At 43.1% G+C, this 19,919-nt stretch overlaps 1 protein-coding gene across 1 annotated transcript; it reads right to left on the bottom strand.

Moving 5' to 3' along the window:
* Nucleotides 1-262: 262 nt before the first annotated feature.
* On the bottom strand, nucleotides 263-16,220 carry gal3st2 (galactose-3-O-sulfotransferase 2). Its single transcript, XM_079558366.1, has 4 exons — nucleotides 15,598-16,220; nucleotides 4,602-4,706; nucleotides 2,497-3,028; nucleotides 263-1,247 (listed from the first exon to the last, which is right to left on the bottom strand). Exons 1-4 carry the CDS (start codon nucleotides 15,651-15,653, stop codon nucleotides 318-320), a joined length of 1,623 nt encoding a protein of 540 aa, XP_079414492.1. The 5' UTR covers nucleotides 15,654-16,220; the 3' UTR covers nucleotides 263-317.
* Between the last annotated feature and the right edge of the window lie 3,699 nt (nucleotides 16,221-19,919).

The raw sequence follows: 19,919 nt of genomic DNA, 5'->3' as shown, positions 1-19,919 counted from the left end.
CATATCCAGCGTCTTGACAAAAGACTACACAATGTTTTCACTCAGCACATGTCTTTGAACAGACACTTTACACAGCAGTTTTGCATTGATCAGCCAATACATTATGACCGCCTTGTGTTTTTTTTACTGAACGGGAATGGCAAAAGGTTGTACATGTGCAAGTGGGAGTGGTGAAACAAACACTCGGTGAGGATGTTCAAGTAGTGGTCTTCCTCAACAAAACTGAATGGACTGATTTTACTGGTCCACCACTGTAGATTCATAGTCGTGGTCATAATGTTTTGGCTGCTCCCAGTACGGTATTTTGTCGCCTTTGCTCAGGGTGCAGTGGATTTGTTGTGTGGACTAAGAGCACTTTGTGGCATTTTGAAATGTGTGAACCTGCGTTTTACAAAGTGTCTGTGGTCCCTGGGCCAGGCCTGTCCCGTGTTCAGGGCCTGCTTGTGCCACTGGGCCTTCTCGGGAAACTGCTGCACGTACACCCTCTCCGTGTACTGCAGCTCGGGTAAGATCAACCGCTCACACCTTTCTCTGGTCCGGTTGTCCATGTCGGCGTTCAAGTTGTACCCTTGTATCACAGCCGCTCCGTATTGGAAAGGCTTCAGACCAGCGTCTTTTATTTTGGAAGGCTCCACGGCGCCACCGTCTTTGAGACAAACGCCCGCGAGTTCAGCCTGCAGCACTCTCAGTTCAGAAACCTCTTTTTCAAGCTGCTCCCGTCCGATCACAGTGTCCAACTTGTGCCAAAAGGTAGCGTTGAAATGCAAGTAGATCCGCCAGTCCAGAGCGTTCCACTTTTTGATTTTGTCGGCCGTCTCTGGGGAAAGTTTATGGCGAGTGCGGTCACTGCGGCTGTTCAGTTTGAAGGACGCCACATCCTCTAGCGACCAGCAGAGGGAGCGCCTAAGCAAAACCATGGATTCCTCGAAATATTCGGAAATGAGAACGAGTCCGAAGTCACGCTCAATGGCAAGGACGGCGTCGGAAACTTGCTTCTCGAGGTCCGGGGAGTCGAAAGTGGCGTTGTTGTTCAAGCCGAAGTCGAAGGCGAGGATGTTGTGCGCGTAGTGGTTGTTGACAATCGAGCCGTTGTAGTGCGTTTTGCTGGAGTTGAAGAAGTCGTCCAGCGTGCGCTTGCCGTGGAAAGCCGGGATGCTTTTGTAGTAGATGAATATGGACTCCATCATCGAGACGGGGTTTCGCAAAATGGAGAAGTAGAAGGTGTCTCGGGGCATCACCTTGGCGACCTGTGCACAGACAGGAAATGACATCATGAGCTCAGATAATTGTTTTACAGAAAGTGACCAAATCACACAGAGGAAGTGACTGATCGATTGAGTTTAGTGCGACTTTACATGAACTTGAAAACTAAGGTTGGGGCCCAAAGTGGGGTCACAGGCTTTGTACAAAACTGATCAAATAATAGACTTCATAGTTTTTGAAAGTCTCTGTTGTGTTTGGTTGAATCAACGGAAATCTGAGCGTAAAAACAGCAACTTGTCATGATGAATTGGGTTTCGAAGTTATGTCAGTTCATAAGCAATGGCAAATATGATAGATAGCAGCAGCCCTTATCCTACAATAGATTGCTCAAAGACCTTGAATGCGATGTTCTTTTCTCAAATGAACAGGCGATATCAATACTGAGATATGTTCTTATGAGCTTAGACGAGTTGATACGTACCTGTCCGGTCTTTGTTCCCCTTAGTTGTGCAAAATGACCAAAGATGTCGTTAGCATTTGGCCTCTCCCAGCATATTCCGATAGCTCCAAACGGGGGTAAAGTTGGAAGCTACCACGCTCTTCCACAGGCACGCACAAAGACCAGACAGGTACGTATGAACTCGTCTAAGCTCAGGTAAGACCATATCACAGTATGGAAAAACGGTGGCCTGTTCCTTTAAACAGATCCACCCCACTACAGTGGCCTTCCAGTTGGCGCATCAAAACTCACTATCAGAAATTCAGTGAGATCAAAAAATGTCCTTTACCATTGGAAGTCTTACAATAACAAAAAAACAGCTTGACACCACTTCAGCTCTCAGTCTTTTCTTTTGCCTCACTACCTCTGGGGCTCTGGGACCGCCTCCGCCCAGTCTGCAGCGCTGTGGGCTTGTGTTTACACTCCATAAATACAGTTTATCGAGCTCATTTATCTCGTCCAGTCCCTCCCATCTGTTAGTGATCTTAATAAGCACAGCATATGGACCACACATGTCCCCCAGTGTTATATGCATGAGAAACAGCAGTCTTTGTATCAGCAAGACACATCGCTCGGCTTAAAAAAACAAAAACAACAAATCGACAACTCTGTATTATACTTTTGCTATGGTTTCTTCTATGTATTTGTTTCACTCTTCTATTGCCAGTTCTCATATCTATAGCTCTTCTTTCTTAGATTTTTTTTTGCTTACATGAAAATAAAAAGGTTACTCCTTAAAAACAAAGATTTAGTTCTGGTTTAGACCTCATTCAGCGACACAATCCAAGACTCACCTCAGACTTCTTGAACCTCATGTGGTTGCACATAATGTGAAACTCGCTGATGCGGTGGCTGGTCACTCCTTCCACAAAATGAGGCGCGAAGTAAAATGGATAAAACAACTGACTGTTTTTATTCAACGGCAGCGCAAAAGTCAAGTTTCTGCTCTCTCCGAATCGGTACAAAATATTCAAGATGGTGCTGCTCGCCGTTTTGTGCGTCTTCAGGAAAACAATGTGAGTCTTTTCCTTGCATTTCCCAGGAACGGATGAAGATGGTCGGAACTTGCTGGATGAAAAGTGTCTGAACTTTGCGACTGTAGTTTTAGAGCTCCGTTTGGTGGAGAAACGGTTAGATGTTTTTGCAAAGTCCTCATTTTGAAGATGCGAGTCTGCTTCCTCCTCACTGTGCAGAGATGATGAAAGTCCAGGACTAACGGTTAGTGCAGAGTTGGACCAAAAGTTTCCCAATATTGAGTCCAGAGAAAAAGACTGCGGCTTGTTCACGGTGAAGTGGAGCTGAGGCACTCCGTTCCCTTTGTCATTTCTGAAAAAGAGAGACAAGAAAACCGTTTCAACTCTTCACATGAATATTAACGTTAAGTAAGTCAGTATGTTGCATCTTAAGAAAAGCTGATGAACAGGAGAAACTATGCTTTGTATTAGGAACATGAATATTCTATCCTACTATGCACTTCCTGATTCCACCAAGCCATAAAATATGACTAAGATAATGATCTCGAGGTAAAAAAATGTCCATATCACCCAATCCTACATGGAGTTAGTATCGTCACTGACCCATTTACTAAAAATGAATTTTCATAGCAATTACAGAGCCCTCCCACTGGTCATTTCCTTCATGTGTCCCATCCGCACTCTGCAGACGTGTGTTCAAGCCCTGGCCTTTGTTTTAATCAGCCTTTGTCTAGACACGGTCCTGACCCAGAAATATGAGCCGCCCGGATCAATATTTCATAGAAAAACTATGGATCTGAGAGACGCAATGTGATACGTGTTTACACCGAGGCGGCGTGAGGCACACAAGAACAAGCCAGTATCACACACACAACAGCAAAACTTTATCTTTTGTTGACTAACTTCATTCATACTTACTTACTTCATTGATCTCTAGCTCAGTTTAAAGTCAATTGTTGTTCATATAAGTATAATACAAATACATATACAGGCACTTCAAAATATACTTAAAGGTGCATTATGGAACTTTTTATGCGGGGGAAAAAACCTTGATATTTGTGAGTAATTTGTGAGTAATTGACCTTTTTGTGACCCATTGCACCTTTTCTTTCAATCACGATGGCCTCTACAACGCCCCCAGGATCAATTGTTTTGTAGGTTTTGTGGTGAGAGTCAGAAATCAAAAATTTAAAAACAACTGATCCTGAAGCCACCGTGATAGAAAGTAAAGGCGCAGTGCTAACACCCATACAGCCGCTGGGTTAGGTCAAATACGCAATCATAAAAAGTTTTGTTTTCCATATAAAAAGTACCATAATGCAGCTTTAAAAGTCTTTAATTTAACAGGACATGCTACCGTTTCGGTCGCATGCGACCTTCACAGGAGCATAACAGCTGCGCTATGATAAACAATATACCTATTGGTGTATTGTTTGTCATAGCCTGGGGCTGTCACTGCCGAGAGGCAGCGTGACTGCATCATGAGACTGGATCTTTACATATTAAGCAGCACACCTCTGCTTTACAGCATGTCCCATTTGATAAAGGGCTTTTAATTATATTTTGGAGGGAATCTAATCTCTTTTCTCTTTATTTCATGGACACTTTCAATCCTGTAGAGCACCATATTATAGCATACTTCTTCACTGAAGCACTCATCTTTCCCATTTAAATAAAGACATAAAATGTGTTCTCAAATAAACACTTGAAACTAGTATCGATGCCTACGTTTTGTATGGCATTGCAACTAGTTTTACGTTGTAAGGTAGCAGCATGTACTGCATTCACCCTTGAGAGAACACTGAAATATCAAGAATGACATACATTTCAGAGCACAATTGTAGAAGTCAAACTGCAGGGTTAGCTGGTTTCATCGATTTGAGGACCACATGGAAATGAGATAGCAGTACAATGAGTGAAAGTACCTGGCCTGACGAGCGACAAAAGTCTGGAAGGCGATGCAGACCAGGACCAGGACCAGGAGGATCCCGAGGGAGTGTCGTCTGCTGCACAGAACCCTGCGCACACATCTGCAACAAGCACACAAACAACAACACTGTCATTGTGATGCATTCATGTGAGCATAGAGACACTGAATAACCAACAAATAAAAGAGAAACAAAAGGCAACTGAAGCATTGTGCTTTTGAATCAATCATGCAGGACCCAGGCGAAAGTTATCCTTCTATAGGATCAGCCATGTTCTCTGCTTAAACCAAATGTGAAAAAGCATGATTTCATCTCAGAGATATTTGGGAGTAGGTAACTTCAGCATTGTCAGCACACTCCCAGTTTGGAGCAGCCGACTGAAGCCGTCATCACATAAGTCTTGATGTTTTTTTTATGGACGTGTGGGGATCAGTGAAAACATGCTTCTTATTTAACCAAATTCTTGGACGACTGAAAGCCTACGCAAATATCAGTCAGGTCAACATGATGTCTTTAAATCCCAACTACAACGAACAAACAGTTTCCCATTCCTAAATCTGTACAGATACTGAAATCAGTATCCGATTACTGTGTGTCAGTTCAAAAATGTCTCTCTTGGTCCTGAAGTCTCTCTAAATCCTCTACCATAAATCTGCGAAACCCAGTGAGTAAATCCTGGTTCAGAGCTGCCGTTACAGGTAATCTAATCTGAGCATGTGGCAGAGAGGCAAATGTACGCGGGGCCCGTCTGCGCCGCAAACTCCGATGGAAAACTCATTCAAAATACTCCACTGTCTGCGCCAAATAATGCTCTTATTACATCTCGCACACCCACAGAAGACGAATTAACATATAACAGAAAGATATTGACTTCTTTTCTGAATCAATGGGAAGATAAAGATGAATTCCACCATTATAAAGTGTTTCCAGGCCTTGTATCTTTTTTACTGCTCTGATACAAACAACTTCCCGTCAACAAACACATGTATGACCCAGGCCTGGAGCAATTATCATGACACACTTCAAAAACAAGCGCCGACGTCTTCGCCCCCCTCTTCAAAGCCCGTCCACGTGTAATGCCTGCGGTGCTCTGTTATTATCCTTCGTTCAGAGTGGGCTGTAGTTTATAACAGTGGAGGAGTCCTGACACATGGTTCTGCTCCTCTCCGCAAACATGAACTCTTCACCCGCAGCGGCGCGTTCTCTCTCTCACTAAGAGGTACGGGGCCGACCCAGGTATTTGCTCTGCCTAAAGGAATCCCAGGCATCTTCGCGCCGGGACCTGCTGTTGCTCAAAAGTCCTCGGGAGGGGCTTGCAATTCGAGGTCTTAATGTGTTCCAAAAGTGCTAGTGTGGACGATATTTGACTTTGCTTTTATTACGTAAGTGTATGCAAACAAAACCTTCTAAATCACAGTCTGCATTCGAGTTTGGACCAAGGGTGCATAAAATATACAGCAATAGCCTACGTGGCACCGTATGACTCAAATGTTTTTATTGCAGAAAATATTTGGCTCACGGGATGTGTAAAGAAAAAAAAACAACACACTCCACACATGTTTGAACTAATTTGAACTAAGGAAGCAGGATATGAGAAAATGCTGCCAAGGAAAGAAAGAAATTGCAGGTATCGTCTTGCTGTGAGATAAGAGGCTAATGTTGCCCTCTTGAAATGACCAGTGAGAGTCAGATGTCTTTTCAAAGTTGATCAGAGCTCTACAAAGAGGTCCCCTGTGAACAAATAGGCTAAGTTTGATTTAGTGGTTTTAGGATTAAGACTACAAATGCACAAACAGATAAAAATGACAGGTTGTGCAGGTGAAGCTTAGGCCACAGCCTGACAACTGCACCACATTTTGTATAATGAGGCCAAAAGCCTCTCTAAAGCTGTGGCAGCTGCGACAGGTCACTTGAATAAAATACTTTCATAAAAGGCAGTGCTATGTACAGTGAACCATGTCCAAACACTAATAATAAAAAGAAAATGTTGTGCAAAAGCAATGTGCAGTAAATGGGCTGGCAACACCAATGGGCGAGGAAAGCGCTTCTCTTTGGTCCTCGTGGTGGGGGGCTGATATTGCTGCCCTGGTGGCCAGGGGCGACTCCATAAGACACTTAATGAAATATTTTCCAATGGACACTTTTCACCTAACAAACACTGATTAAAAGCCTGGCTCAAAAGACTTTCTTTTTTTCTAAAAAAACGCCTGAAGCTTTGATTGAAAGGCTCTGGACCGCTGTAGAGGCTCGTTGCTGCTCAGTCCGCCTCAAGGGGGCGCCTTGCTCTTTAGGAGGAGATAGAGCAGCCATCATGGATTGTCTCTCGAATGTCTGCAATAAATGTAAAGGGGGACGAGTGAGGATAATACTGTTGTTTCTATGTCTATGGGCAACACTAACTACTTTGCCACCAACTTAAAACCCAGCCATGACAAAAGTGGACAAATGGTTCTATCAACATCAAGAAAAGTATATAATAACTGTTAGTCAATAGTGAACACAAAGACTCGAGTTTGCAGCGCTGTAGCCACTCCTGTAGTAAAATTATATCTGATCCGCTCCACTGGAACACCTTCCAACAGTGTCACCCCCAGGGACAATTGTCCATTAGTGCAACAACGTCTAGTAACGCGAGATATCATCAATAATGTAGAGCATATACAGTTCTTTTCCACAGAATACGAAGACTAAGATAACAACACTTTCTAATGTTGTAAACAGAGATCGCGACAGCGTCTGAGCACAGAGGTTCCTGAAAAGAAAACAATCACCTTTTTTACCCCAAAAAAATATTTAGAAAAAAGAAAAACTGAAAAGAATGTAGCTGTTGAACTACTCCTGTATATCCTTATTTGATGTGGAAGTGAGTGTGCTTTAATGGTGCTCTCTGCGTCATCACGGGCCAACACTGTGGACCTTGTTTTGATAAATGGTCTGCTCTGTGGGGGATAATACGCTCTCTCATGTCCCGAGACTATGCCTTTGTGTCTCTCTCATTCATATTTATCACGCACTGGACAGTAAGTACACAGAGCGCTGGACTCCAACCTCACTCGCTGCGATTTCTGGATCGGTTTTCAGGAAAATTGTCCCAAACCTCCTGCGTAATTTTGTTCTATTCTGCAAAGATATGCTAAGAGTTGGATAAGAAAGCGATACTGTTACTTGCCTCGGAGTCTCCTGGATCCTTAACTCAGCAAATAGACGAACGTTTTCCGCCAGGCGCTCGCTGCAGAGTTGATTTAAAATTGAACATAGCTTGTTTAAATTTTAAAAGTTGTTGGTTGAAGTCAAACAGTCAGCAATGGATACAGGGCATTTTCAGTGTTTGCTGTGTAGGAATATCTCCCAGGATGATGAAAAAATGTACCACTATGTCTATTTATTAAACATACAGATAACCTTTTGTCTTGGGTGGAGAAAATATGCCTGAACTAATATGCCTGAATCCATCAAATCAAGTAAAACGCAATAAGGTGAGCTGAATACCTCCTCTTACAGAACAAAATTCTGCACTCATTAAATCATCTTAATTTAGCAGCGTTTTTACACCTGCCTAACACCTTTACGCACTGCTTCATGTTAACACTTTGCCGGGACTTGTCGAACGCGCGTCTCTCACTGTCTCAAGAGCTGCCGCTGTAAATATCAACGAAGGAAGTGGAGGAGGAAGCCGGATTTAAACATGCTAAACAATGGGGGCTCTGAGTAATGCATGGATGCACAATGCAGAAGGAGTAGTTCAGTGACAAACAGGCAGGACTGAGTCTACAACAACAGGCAATGCATAAAACTACAGTGTAATTTCATGGCCATCTGTTCGCAGTCAACGAAGTAGAGACAACTGTGGAGCGTATTTAGTGAGCAGTTGAGTAACATATAAGGAAAATAGTGAACATTTCTATAGTTTAAAGGAATAGGCCACCGTTTTTCCATACTGAGACATGTTCTTACCTGAGCTTAGACAAGTTGATGTGTACCTGTCTGATCTTTGTGCGTGCCCTCTGTCACGCAAAAAAGACCAAAGGTGTTGTTAGCATTTGGCCTCTCTGCCTCTCCTGTATGGGGCCAAATGGGAGTGTTAGAAGTTAGAAGCGACCAAACTCTTGCACGTTTTGCAAATTTAAATATGGTGAAGATGTTACTGCACGGACGTCGAAGTGCTCCTAAGGTGCTATTACGCCTTACATTATAGTGCCCCTTTTAATCCGCTTAGAACACATGTGTCAAGGTCGAGCATGTCAAAAAAGAAAAGAAAAAAAAGTAAGTCTCTAGCCCATTCCTGTGCGGAGTTATGGATTTTTCAAGGAATAGGCCACCGTTTTTACATACTGAGATATGTTCTTACCTTAGCTTTGAGGAGTTCTTTAGGACCTGTCTGGTCTTCCCCCGTGCCTTCAATCACGTAAGCACAGCGCAGACGGCGTTAGCATTTAGCCTCTCCCTCTCTCCTCTATAGCTCCAAAACAGGTCAAGATAGAAGCTACCAAGCTCTTCCACGTTTTCCCTATTTAAATATGGTTACGTGAAGTGTTCCACTACAAAGTATAATTACACAAAATTAAACAATGTGGATTTTCTAAGCGGATAAAAGGGGGACTATATTGTAAGGTGTAATAATACCAGGAGTAGTTTGGCATCCGCGCAGTAAAGTGAAGATTACTGCGCGGATTTCCTCAAAGCTAAGGTAAGAACATATCTCAGTATGTAAAAACGGTGGCCAATTACTTTAAAGAAATAACCAATTTGCTCACTCCAGCCACTAGGGGGCAGCTTAAATTTAAAAAAGGAAATAATTCCACACGTGTCCAGCAGAGGGCACTGACATAATAAGAGATCAGGATATAAACAGCATATTATAGCCACGTGGTAAATGGTCAGTCTGCCCCTGGGCGGCTGTGGCTACAATAGTAACTTACTGCCATCGAATGTGGAGTGGATGAAAAATGACTTTATGTAGCACTTTGAGAAACATGTGACACAGGCTGATAAAGCGCTATAAGTGTAAGATGTTATTATTCATAAGGCCACAGTCCTTTACATTTTGTGTAACTATACTTGGATCATGTGACTACAAGCGTAGCCATATTTAAATAGGGAAAACGAGGAAGAGCTTGGTCGCTTCTAACTTCATCCCCGTTTGGGTCCATAGGAATATGCTGGGAGAGGCTAAATGCTAGCAACGTCTTTGGTCTTTTTGCGAGACTGAGGGCACGCACAAAGACCAGACAGCCACGCATCAACTCGTCTAAGCTCAGGTAAGAACATATCTCAGTATGGAAAAATGGTGGCCTGTTCCTTTAAAAAAAAAACACAAAAAAAAACAAGATCAGACTTGTCGAAATTTCCCTTCTAAAGTTGGAAGACTGTGTTGAAAAAATACAATTGTTTGGTTGTAATAATCATTGTTCATCCCGGAACGCTGTTGTTTATTATTTTATGTTGTATCTGCAAAAGAGAAACGAGGGATGTGTAATATTATGTTCATCCAACATAATATTACACATCTTATCCGGCCGCTGTTTTCTTCCATAGGATTTCCTGAATGACGCCCGTATCCTTGTCAGACAGCTATTGTATTATATTGTTGGCTTTTTTTTTTTTTGGACACACAATGGACTCCCTGCCCACCACCAATCGCTCAATGTACACACACCACATTCAGACTTGGCCATGTTGGAGCTTATTCAAGGACACATCTTCAGTCAGCATTGGTTGGGGCGAGGTTGGAGCTGTTTACCTTCCAGTTATAGGACAACCACTGTACCACCTGAGCCACTGCCAGACCCGCAACAACGCCACAATCAAAGTAGTTTCTCCATTCCCAGAACACGTTTCAAACCAAGGAAGCTCATTGTTCTGTGGCGGACTGATGCACTTCATATTGGCCAAGATCAATGCAGACAGTGCACTTTAGCCAGATCTTCAATAAAACAATAGAACAAATGCTGTCAATTATTTTTTTTTTAATCACATTAATCAAACCTGAGAAATTCAATTAATCGCTGTTAATTTTTCTTTAATAATTATATTCATTATCAATCCTTTGCCAACATAAAAAAAACTCAAATATAACACATTTACTCACATTTCATTACCCAAATATTCACAATTTCATAATTCTATGGGAAAAGCCCAACAGCTCATAACAGGGATCTCCACCCAGTCGCTCTACAGCCCTTTTTTGGTCACTCGCCCAAGGCTTTCAACATTTCTACACGCGCTTCATAAGTCACAGAGAGATATATTTTCTTTGAGGGCTCAACATTTTGGGTACACATGTTCAAGTAGCATAATTGGACAAGTGTCTCTGAAGCTAAGTAGCTCTCTGTTGCTTTTACATAAAAGTAGCTCATCACGTAAACGGTTGGAGACCCCTGTAGTTAATACAAATGTTTAGTCTTTCAGGTCATGTGTGTGGTCAAAAGTACACAATTCAGACACATTAGAGGCTTTTGGTTTTTTGTAGGATACACTTCATCGGTTTGCATGGCAAAAGAAAATGTATAGCCTTGTATGGTTTGTTTCTTAGGGCTCTAGACTGATGACAATGACCTGGGCGACACAGACGCAGTGCATGGACTCATTTATTTTTCCAAACGATAAGAAATGTGACATACTGTACCAGTAGCATTTTCCATTTACAGGCAGACTATTGGATTCTTTTGGGGCCAAATCCCTTCACACCGTGCGTCCTGTGTGTTGCCTTAAGGGATATTTGCCGTTTCTTATCACAGTTCTTATCTAAACCGCTTTCTGCTGGAGATATTTTTAGTGCCAGTATCTGGCATCATGTGGAGCTGAAAACCACCCAGCCCCGAGTCTAATAATTGCCACATTCACTGGGTAACAGATGGACAATGTTTCTTCCTTTACTTGTCCTTGTATAGTTTTAAAGTAGCATGCAAAGTTTCAACAGATCTGGTTCAACAGGTCTTCTAATTGTATTTATATTAAAGAGTCTTATAGCCAGAATTGTATTCAGGTGTATTTGTACTTGGCAAACACAGGTAAACCAATAGAAGAGACACATACATTTTAGAACAAGACTGTAATGTCTAAAACTACAGGGTTTGCAGGTTTTTACACTTGATAAAACCCCATGGAGACCTAATTATTTCTGTGTGTTCAGAGTAAATCAAAATCATGAATCAGCCTTGTAAAATGTCATTGCCACCAGGGGATGTCACGATTCCAAATTTTAGAGCCACAATTATTCTGAAGAAAAATGCTGCAATTTATGATTATTCACGTCAAAATTAGGGAACAAAATACTGTGAATTTCCCCAAACCATTACAGTACTGTTAAAAGAAAGAAACAAGGCATGTACATTTTGATAATTATTTAAGGGCTGTTTTAATTGAAAACTTAGTAACCAATCGGCAACAGAATATTATTATGAACCATATCTAAATGAAGCTAATGTTTAAAAAAAAACTCTTCTATAAGAAGATCTTCCTCTGATCTGTTTCCTCATGTATTCATTATAATTACAAAAGAACGAATAGAATAGAATGAACCTGTCAGCTGATTTTCATGCACTCGCACAGTTTGACTTGTTTTTAACCGCGACATAACAAACACAGCTGCAAATGGTTCTTTTGGGACTCTTCCTTTGGCAATGTTATGTTAAATTGGATCAGATTTGCTTACTGCACAATGTCGCTGACTTCATGTGTTTTAGGTTGGATTTAACACGCTGTTTCTGCGCAGCGTTTAGCACACAGATACATGCTCTCCGGCTCATGAGACGTACAACGTACTGTGAGCTTTAATACAAGAATAGCCTCTCCTCACCGTGAATAAATCTAGAAATTGCAGATTCTTTAAATCAAACGTTTACACTCAGTTACTCAGTGTGCTTAAGAAGCATTCTTTTCCAAGGGCTTACTTGGGTCACTACCTTGTGCGTCTACTTGAGTCATGAAATAAAAGAAACTGTCACACACTGTCCCTTCTTATTAATATGTTTCTGCAGCAATATTTTGGTCAAACTGACCTTTGCCAGGTATTACTTTCTAAAAACAGAACCACTGTAGGAGAGCAGAAATCTGAGCCCAAATCTGCGTGTGGCGTCCAGAGCGGGATGTGAGAGGACAGGAATGGAGAAGGCCAGTGAAACAGGAGAGTCTCAGCGTTACTTTACACCGAGCTGATTGGAGCTGAGGTCTGTAACCAAAATCCGCCGTGGTTTAGATTCGAACCAAGGTCACTCTGGCTCAACCAAGGCAAAAAACCAGGCATGAAAACATCAACATTATGAGGAATGATCTGTTGATATTCAGATCAATAAACTCGAGGCTTTTCTGTGCATCTCAGACATTGTTTTACAGTCACTTCTTTGTCATGGTCATCTCTTCTATTAAAGGCATCCTTGTCCATGACATCCAGCAGTGACCTGATTATTAGTATGTCATTTTTGTTTCAGGGCCTGGGGGGGGAGTTTGACTCAGCTGATGCCTGTCTGTTGTTGAATCACAAGGAGCTCACATGTCGATGAATAAACTGTGAATGTGCAAACGAACCGTGTTGCATACAGTATAGCTCTCCTTCTGGGATGCTCTGGTCAATATAAAAAGGATCGAGGATCAAGCTTTATAGTACAAATTCAACCTGTGATTGGTGCTGTTACGAGTATGCCCCTGTTAAATACGTCTTCTTACATTAGGTGGCGTTACAAGAGCAGTAAACCATGCTTTGCTTTACACTGTGGGCCTATACAGTGTGGGGCAAACCGGGCTTTGAAGCACTGAAGCATACGTTCCACCTCTGACAGTTTCCTCAAGTGCCTGAAGGCAATTCAAGACGATTATAAAGATCGGAAACGTGTCGTCATACCTCAAAGAATTCTATGACTTGTTTGCAGGAGAGCAGCCAGTAAAACAAGGGAGAAGTTATGTTGCATATTCTGGAGTTGTGGCATTCCCATAAAATAAAACAACTGTATCATAAAAAAAACTGACCTGAACAAGACTTGTTTCACCACTCCTCTCTGTTTTATGGCGTAATCCCTAATATGCTGCTGCCTGCTGTCACTTAACATGACAAATTCACACTGTCTGCTGAGATCCAAAGGCAAAAACAAAATGCTCCAGTACAGACGGTCACCAAATAAGTATGATTTGATCATAACCGAGCTTAAGATTTGGTGTTAACATTATCAAAAGCGCTGTTTAAGGATGTGTCCAAAACTAGCCTCGGGGCCCATCACCGCCCAAGGTCACATCTTCCAGTTGGCATGCATTAACTATGGGATTTCGGCTCGGTCTGCGATGAATAAATCATGTTTCAAAAAAATGTTGTCCGGAAAAGGCGAGATTTTTGCACATTCTGTCATCTTTCAACGTGACGTGACCCAATTAAAATAATCAGCCCGTGTTGCCTAAATGTTATGAGGCGCCGTTTCACAACTCATCATAGCTCTCTCGTGTTTTTTTTTTTCACATTGAGCTGGAGGTCACATTATTCATCTCCTCAGATTAGGCCGCTCTGAACATGTCTGACCCTGTTGGTGTGATTCTTTAAAAAGGAAAAAAAAAAAGAAAAGTGAATTCACGGGGCAACCCTTGAGTATTTTCCAGAGTGAGAAGGTCATTTTGGGGTCAGGATTGCCCTAGTTAAGATTTTTGACCCCATCACCCATCGACTCTCTCCAGATCTTACCCTCACACGGTTCCGGGAATTGAACCCAGGTCCTTTCTGGCTGTGTGAGGTGAAGGTACCGTGTTTGAAGCGGACTGGGATCCAAGTCCGAAACAAACCCATTTAGTTGGAGCCAGTGGAAGGACACTGTTACACAACCATGGCAGCGTTCACACTTGTTGGTTTCAAGGACTCAAACCTTCCGTCGAGCTGCACAAAACAAAGTCGTCTTTCCCAGGCTTGCACCAGGCTTTAAGGGGCCAAAGGAGGCCGGTGTGAATGTGTCCCATGCAGTCAGCAGACCAGACATGTTAAAAAAGAGAAGTAATGATTAAACCTCTACTAAAAATAAATAAGTCAACAGAAAAAAAGTGAAGCAACGAATGGACAGAGTTCATCATTTCCATAGCCATAGATTGGAACCCTGTACATCTTTCTTCAACGCACTCTGCCCATTTGAAAGCCGCATTCATCTGTCAGAAAGCTAGATTTGTATCCCCAGACATTGCAGACAATGATCACATCCATCATCTTTTCGCTGCTGCCAAAACAAACCAAAGCAAGCCAGGCTGGTGCACTTGTGGTGCCTTGAAAAACAAAAGAAGCAACAACTTCTCAATATGCAGGCGTCCTATTTAAAGTAGTCAAAACAGAACCAAGTGGGAAGGGAAGTCCTTTTATAGTAGCTACTAAGGCTCATCCCTGCATGGTTTTGCTTCTGTTTGCTTCCCAAAACTGTAAACACAAAAGTTTCACAGGCCCTCTATCTGACTGTCGTGGTGAGCGATAGGCGACTGTACGATAACGCCAACTAAAGTGTGGCCTTTTCTTTTTAAACAAAACCTAGTTCACACCAGATGGTACAGACCACACTTTTCTCAAAGACACAGCACACCAGTGATAAAAGCATCAGGAAAAGTCCTTCAGTGTAAAACAGCACTGGGCAGAGTGAGGGCATGCACTCCTCCCTAATGTGAATACTTTACTTTGATAAGAAACTCATCATCCGCAGGAATGCAGAAAGATTTGAAATAAGCTTAACACAAGAGTGATTTGTACATTGACATGGTACATCCTAGTGATATACCCTGATTGTCCATGAGCCAGTTGTGTCCAGTCAGGCTGTAAATGACTTAATGATGACAAATTCAATACAGGTCAGTGAAAGAGAGGCTCAATCTTCCTCAGTATGCTAATAAGTGTGTCCAATAGGTTCATTTCGCTGAGTGCGTGCGTAAAACTAACCCGTCAATCAACTATCGACCACATCGAGTCAAAAAAAAGGCTGCGCTTCTTTGTTTCTTGCTCTGACTCAAATCCAAGAGAAGAAAATGCTCAAATATTACTCACGACGTGAAAGAGTTGAGAGGCTGCTCCTTTCTCCATCTCTTCGAAGGGGACAGCATCTCCCCCGACGAAAAGTCGCTTCCACGGTCAGCGCTTCAGAACAACTGAGAGAGAATGAGTTCCTCTCCTCTCCCGGTCCTTGGAGCGACTGCTTTTGTGCCCAGCCTCAACACTCTGCGCGTCTTTGCACCGCGTTCAGTCGCTCCTTCTAGGAAAGTTAAGAGTCTTTCTCCGCGAGCTCTTGGAGATAGAGGGGGGGAAGAAAAACCTAATTTCCCTTCGTTTGAAGTGGTTCAGTCCGTGTCTCGGTGTCCTTTCGCTCGGAGCTTGTTCCCGCTGGCTGGTGCCGACGAGACTGCCTCACTCTACCCGGCTCGCGGTGCGTCTCCGCGGGGTACAACCTCAGCTGCGTCCCCCTACAAGTTACGGCTTGTCTGCGCGCTCTTCTCCACAACAACCTGAACCCCCCAGCGTGAAGAAAACTCCCTCCGATGTCATGCCCAGAGAGCCGTCCGTCTCGTCCCGTCTCGTATCGCTCTCCCCGGGTAGAGATATGTGTGCCTCTCTGCCCTGGCCCGCTGTTGGACCATCACTGGAGCCAGCAGGAGCGCAGTTAGCGTGTGGTTGGAGCAACGCTAAAGTCACTGGAGGGGGTTTGTTACGCGCTCCGCAGCTGCCTCCGTGGGCAGGGCTGGGCTGGGCGCACATGCCTCGGGTCACTCATTCCAAACTCTGGCGCACGGGCCACAGGTGGGTCACTGCAGGGTTCAATTAGGACGCCAGTTCTAGATGCTGCTGCAGCGGACAGCAACAACATGACCTAGGAGACACTACAATGAGCCCAAAGGTTTTCCATAAACAAACCAGTTAATTAGGCCAATCATTGACCCGATATCTATCATGTTGGATACAGCACACTATGTTCTTTATTAGGAGCAAATTCACGAGGTCAAAAACGCATTTGCAGAGTAGTCTAGGGGCAAACCATGAATTGTGCTCAAGGTTTTGCCAAAAGAGTCCAGTTTTTGAGGTGAGTTCAAACAGTTAGTGGCACATTGTGTAAAAGCATGGCTGTGTAAAACCTTCAAAAGTTAGGTTCGGTTACTTTATTCGTAACAAAGTACATTATATCTGCATGTCCGCCTTGCAATAGCTGGAACCATCATTTTGGAAAGTATGGCCACAGATGCAAACAATATGTACAAACTGAACTCCGCTATTTACATTGACTTTTTGCAAGTCTTTCCATTGTCATCAAAACGACATCCATAGCCGGATTGGACTAAATGTGAACAAGTTTCTGTCTCAAAGCTTTGCACACTACAGAACATGAAGACCGTGTCAGTGAGAGATCAGCTGAAAGACGATGGTCAACACCATAGTCACTAGAAGAAGAAGAAGAAGATCTTTACTTATATAGCGCCTTTCACAGACATAGTCACAACGCGCTTTACATGAGACAGTTGTACATTCACTCCATACTCGGTGGTGGTAAACTATGTTTGTAGCTTCAGTTTCCCCTGGGGGAGACTGACAGAAGCACTGTCGCGACAACGGTCCCACCATACATTCACTCACACACATCATTCATCCTGGCCTATTGTACATGTTTTTAGTGGTAGGGGAAACCAGAGGAAACCTACGCAGACGGGGAGAACATGCAAACTCCACACAGAAAGGCCCCGTTCTCGTGGGAACCGAACCCGGACCTTCTAGCTGTGAAGCGAGAGCACTAACCGCTACTAACCCACTATGCACATAACGTGACATGCAAATAAAAGTACAAACACATAGCCACAAACAACTGACTCATTGGTCGGCAGTCACCCTCTCTGTGCAGAGGAGCGCAAAAAAGAACTGCCAAAGGAGGTTGGGACTTTGCTTCTTCTTCTCTCTCTCAGAAGTCAGCTAGTTATAAAGACTTCTTTGTAACTATAGGAACAACAGCAATAAACGTCCTATCTTCTATCTCCAATGTATTGACATTGATCATTTCACCGACCACATTATCTGAGTAAATTATTTTGATTGGATCATCATTTACTGTGAGTCTATCGCAAACAGCAGCAGAGCCTTCGGAGCATTCTGTCTCATTTCCCCGAAACCACAACATGCTTCGACACATTCAGCTGCAGCTCTGTCACATTTTCCCCCAAAACTCCCATCTCCCTCCAAGCGCTCATTTATTTTTAGTGTTGGGGAGGGGGGGGCAAATAGATTCTTAGAGATGGGAGTTATTTGAGTAGAGACTATCTTTCCGAGGTCATAGATGCAAGAAGATTTGAGGTATTTTTTTTTTTCTCTCCTTAATTCCTCGCCCCCATCTCCATCAAGACTTTGCAGCGTTAAATCGCTCCGCTGGTGATTTGGCAGATGTTTACGCTGGAGTCGCTTCCCATCACGAAACCGCGACTACGGTTCGAAATCTAACTTTGCTGCAAAGCGAGGATAGTTTTGCTGGACTGAAATGGTTTTCGCGCCGTGCAAAATCTCACTCAAACTTGTGAAATCCACCGTTTAGACAAAGAGACAGCTTGGCATGCGTTTCTAGCTTGCAAAGTAAAAAGCAGGACGTTACAAAGTGGATAAAAAAAAAAAAGCTTATTTGCATATAACTGCGAATAAATGCGAATAGAGCTCTAACAATATCCTTTTCCGCTCAAAGCTCCCTTCTGGATGCAACCATGTGCCATTAACCAGGCTTGGGAGCAGCCTAAAGAGATCATTTACTCGCGCGCCTGTGATCCTTTGAGGTTGGGATGATAATACAGTCGTTTCCTTCTTCTGTTTCAGCCCAATTCTTTTAACATGACCATAATAACCAGCAGTACTTTGAAGTCGTAGCTATATTTTGCCTCATATTTCATTCATAAAAGTGTCAGGCTCTTTCATCTGGACTGTGGTCTGGACGTCTGAGTGGATTTACAGCTGCTCCGAGTGAGTTTAACTACCTCCGAGTCCGACTGCTGCTCGTTCTACGTACGGGGCTATACGGTAAAGAGAGACGTGTGTATGTGCTGGATATTAGGCATATGGCATTTATGGGCCCATTAACAACAACTGGGGCCGGGAATATAACACTGTAATGAGTTTTGCAGGGAGAGGGGGGGGAAAGTGGAGTAAACCAGGTCTAAAGTATAGGAGAACACTGTCCTGTCCATCCAATTTTCTGGATGTCTTTTCCTTGCTCCTGTCTCACGTTTCACCTTGTCCTGTCTACTGGCCGATAATTTGGTATTCAATTTGATATCAAGACAGTACTGTGATTTGAACCCGTCATGTGTATAAGTTTACTACTTACTAAACAGAAAACCGTTCAGTAAAGCAGGCCACTTTGTTTACATAAAAGCATTTGGACACTACAGTGTGTTAGATCCATTTACTACTAGTGACTGCAGCTATAGTGGAGCTGTTCCTCAGTACTTTTCTCTTACTTTTAGCAATGTTAGTCTACTTTGTTTGCTAGTAACCCCTAAAATAGCAATTTTTAATGATAAAAGCCACTCTAAGCAATCCCGTTCTGCCAGTCCGGCACCGTTGCATTCCCATCAAGGGCCGCTAGATGCGCCACCATGTGCGCCACACTCGTTGACAGCAGAAGGAGACGGACGCCCCCCCCCGCACCATGTAAAAGCAAACACATAAACAAGAGATAGCAAATGTTTGAAGCAGAAGACCGACCTGCTCTGATGCAGCTGAAATCCTCATGAAATGTCCGTTTGTTTATTAATCCAATATCTACAGGGAGCTGTCATTGCCGCTAACATCTGATGCTTAGTAGATTGATTTGTGTAAAATGTCCGATGTTCATTTGCACCAACATGTCAACACTGCACCGTTTCTCTGCACGGCCTGAAATCGGCTTTTTTTTTTTGTAGTAACTGATTTTATCTTGACTTCTCCAGTCCTATGTTAACTGATCAGACAAAAAGGGGCGGGCACAATTCGCAAACTTCCGGAATAAGGCTAATTATGTGGAGGGGAGTGAGGGGCGACGGGGGAAAGCCAGGTGAGGGGAGGGGCGTGGTTGTGGTGGTGGAGCAGAGTAGGGTTCTATACTCCACCTACTGGCGAAATTTTTTTTTTAAAAAGTCATCACTTAAGGCAGCTTTAAGAGCCAGTAAAGATAAGTCTCTAATCTTTAGGTTTAAGTTTATTTGTGGAGCACAATTCATACACAAGGCAATTCAAAGTGCTTCACAGTTGCATACAATTCCAAGAAAGCAGATCAAATCAAACCATTAAAACATCAACATAACATGAATTGATTACAGTAAAAAGCAAGAGTGCAGATAAAATACGTTCAGTTGTCGTATGCACGGGTG

Source organism: Gobius niger (genome assembly GCF_951799975.1).
Source record: "Gobius niger genome assembly, chromosome: 1".
In the NCBI taxonomy this organism is placed as follows: Eukaryota; Metazoa; Chordata; class Actinopteri; order Gobiiformes; family Gobiidae; genus Gobius; species Gobius niger.
The sequence above is the reverse complement of the archived record's forward strand: the minus strand, read 5'-3'. Positions and strand labels throughout refer to the sequence as shown.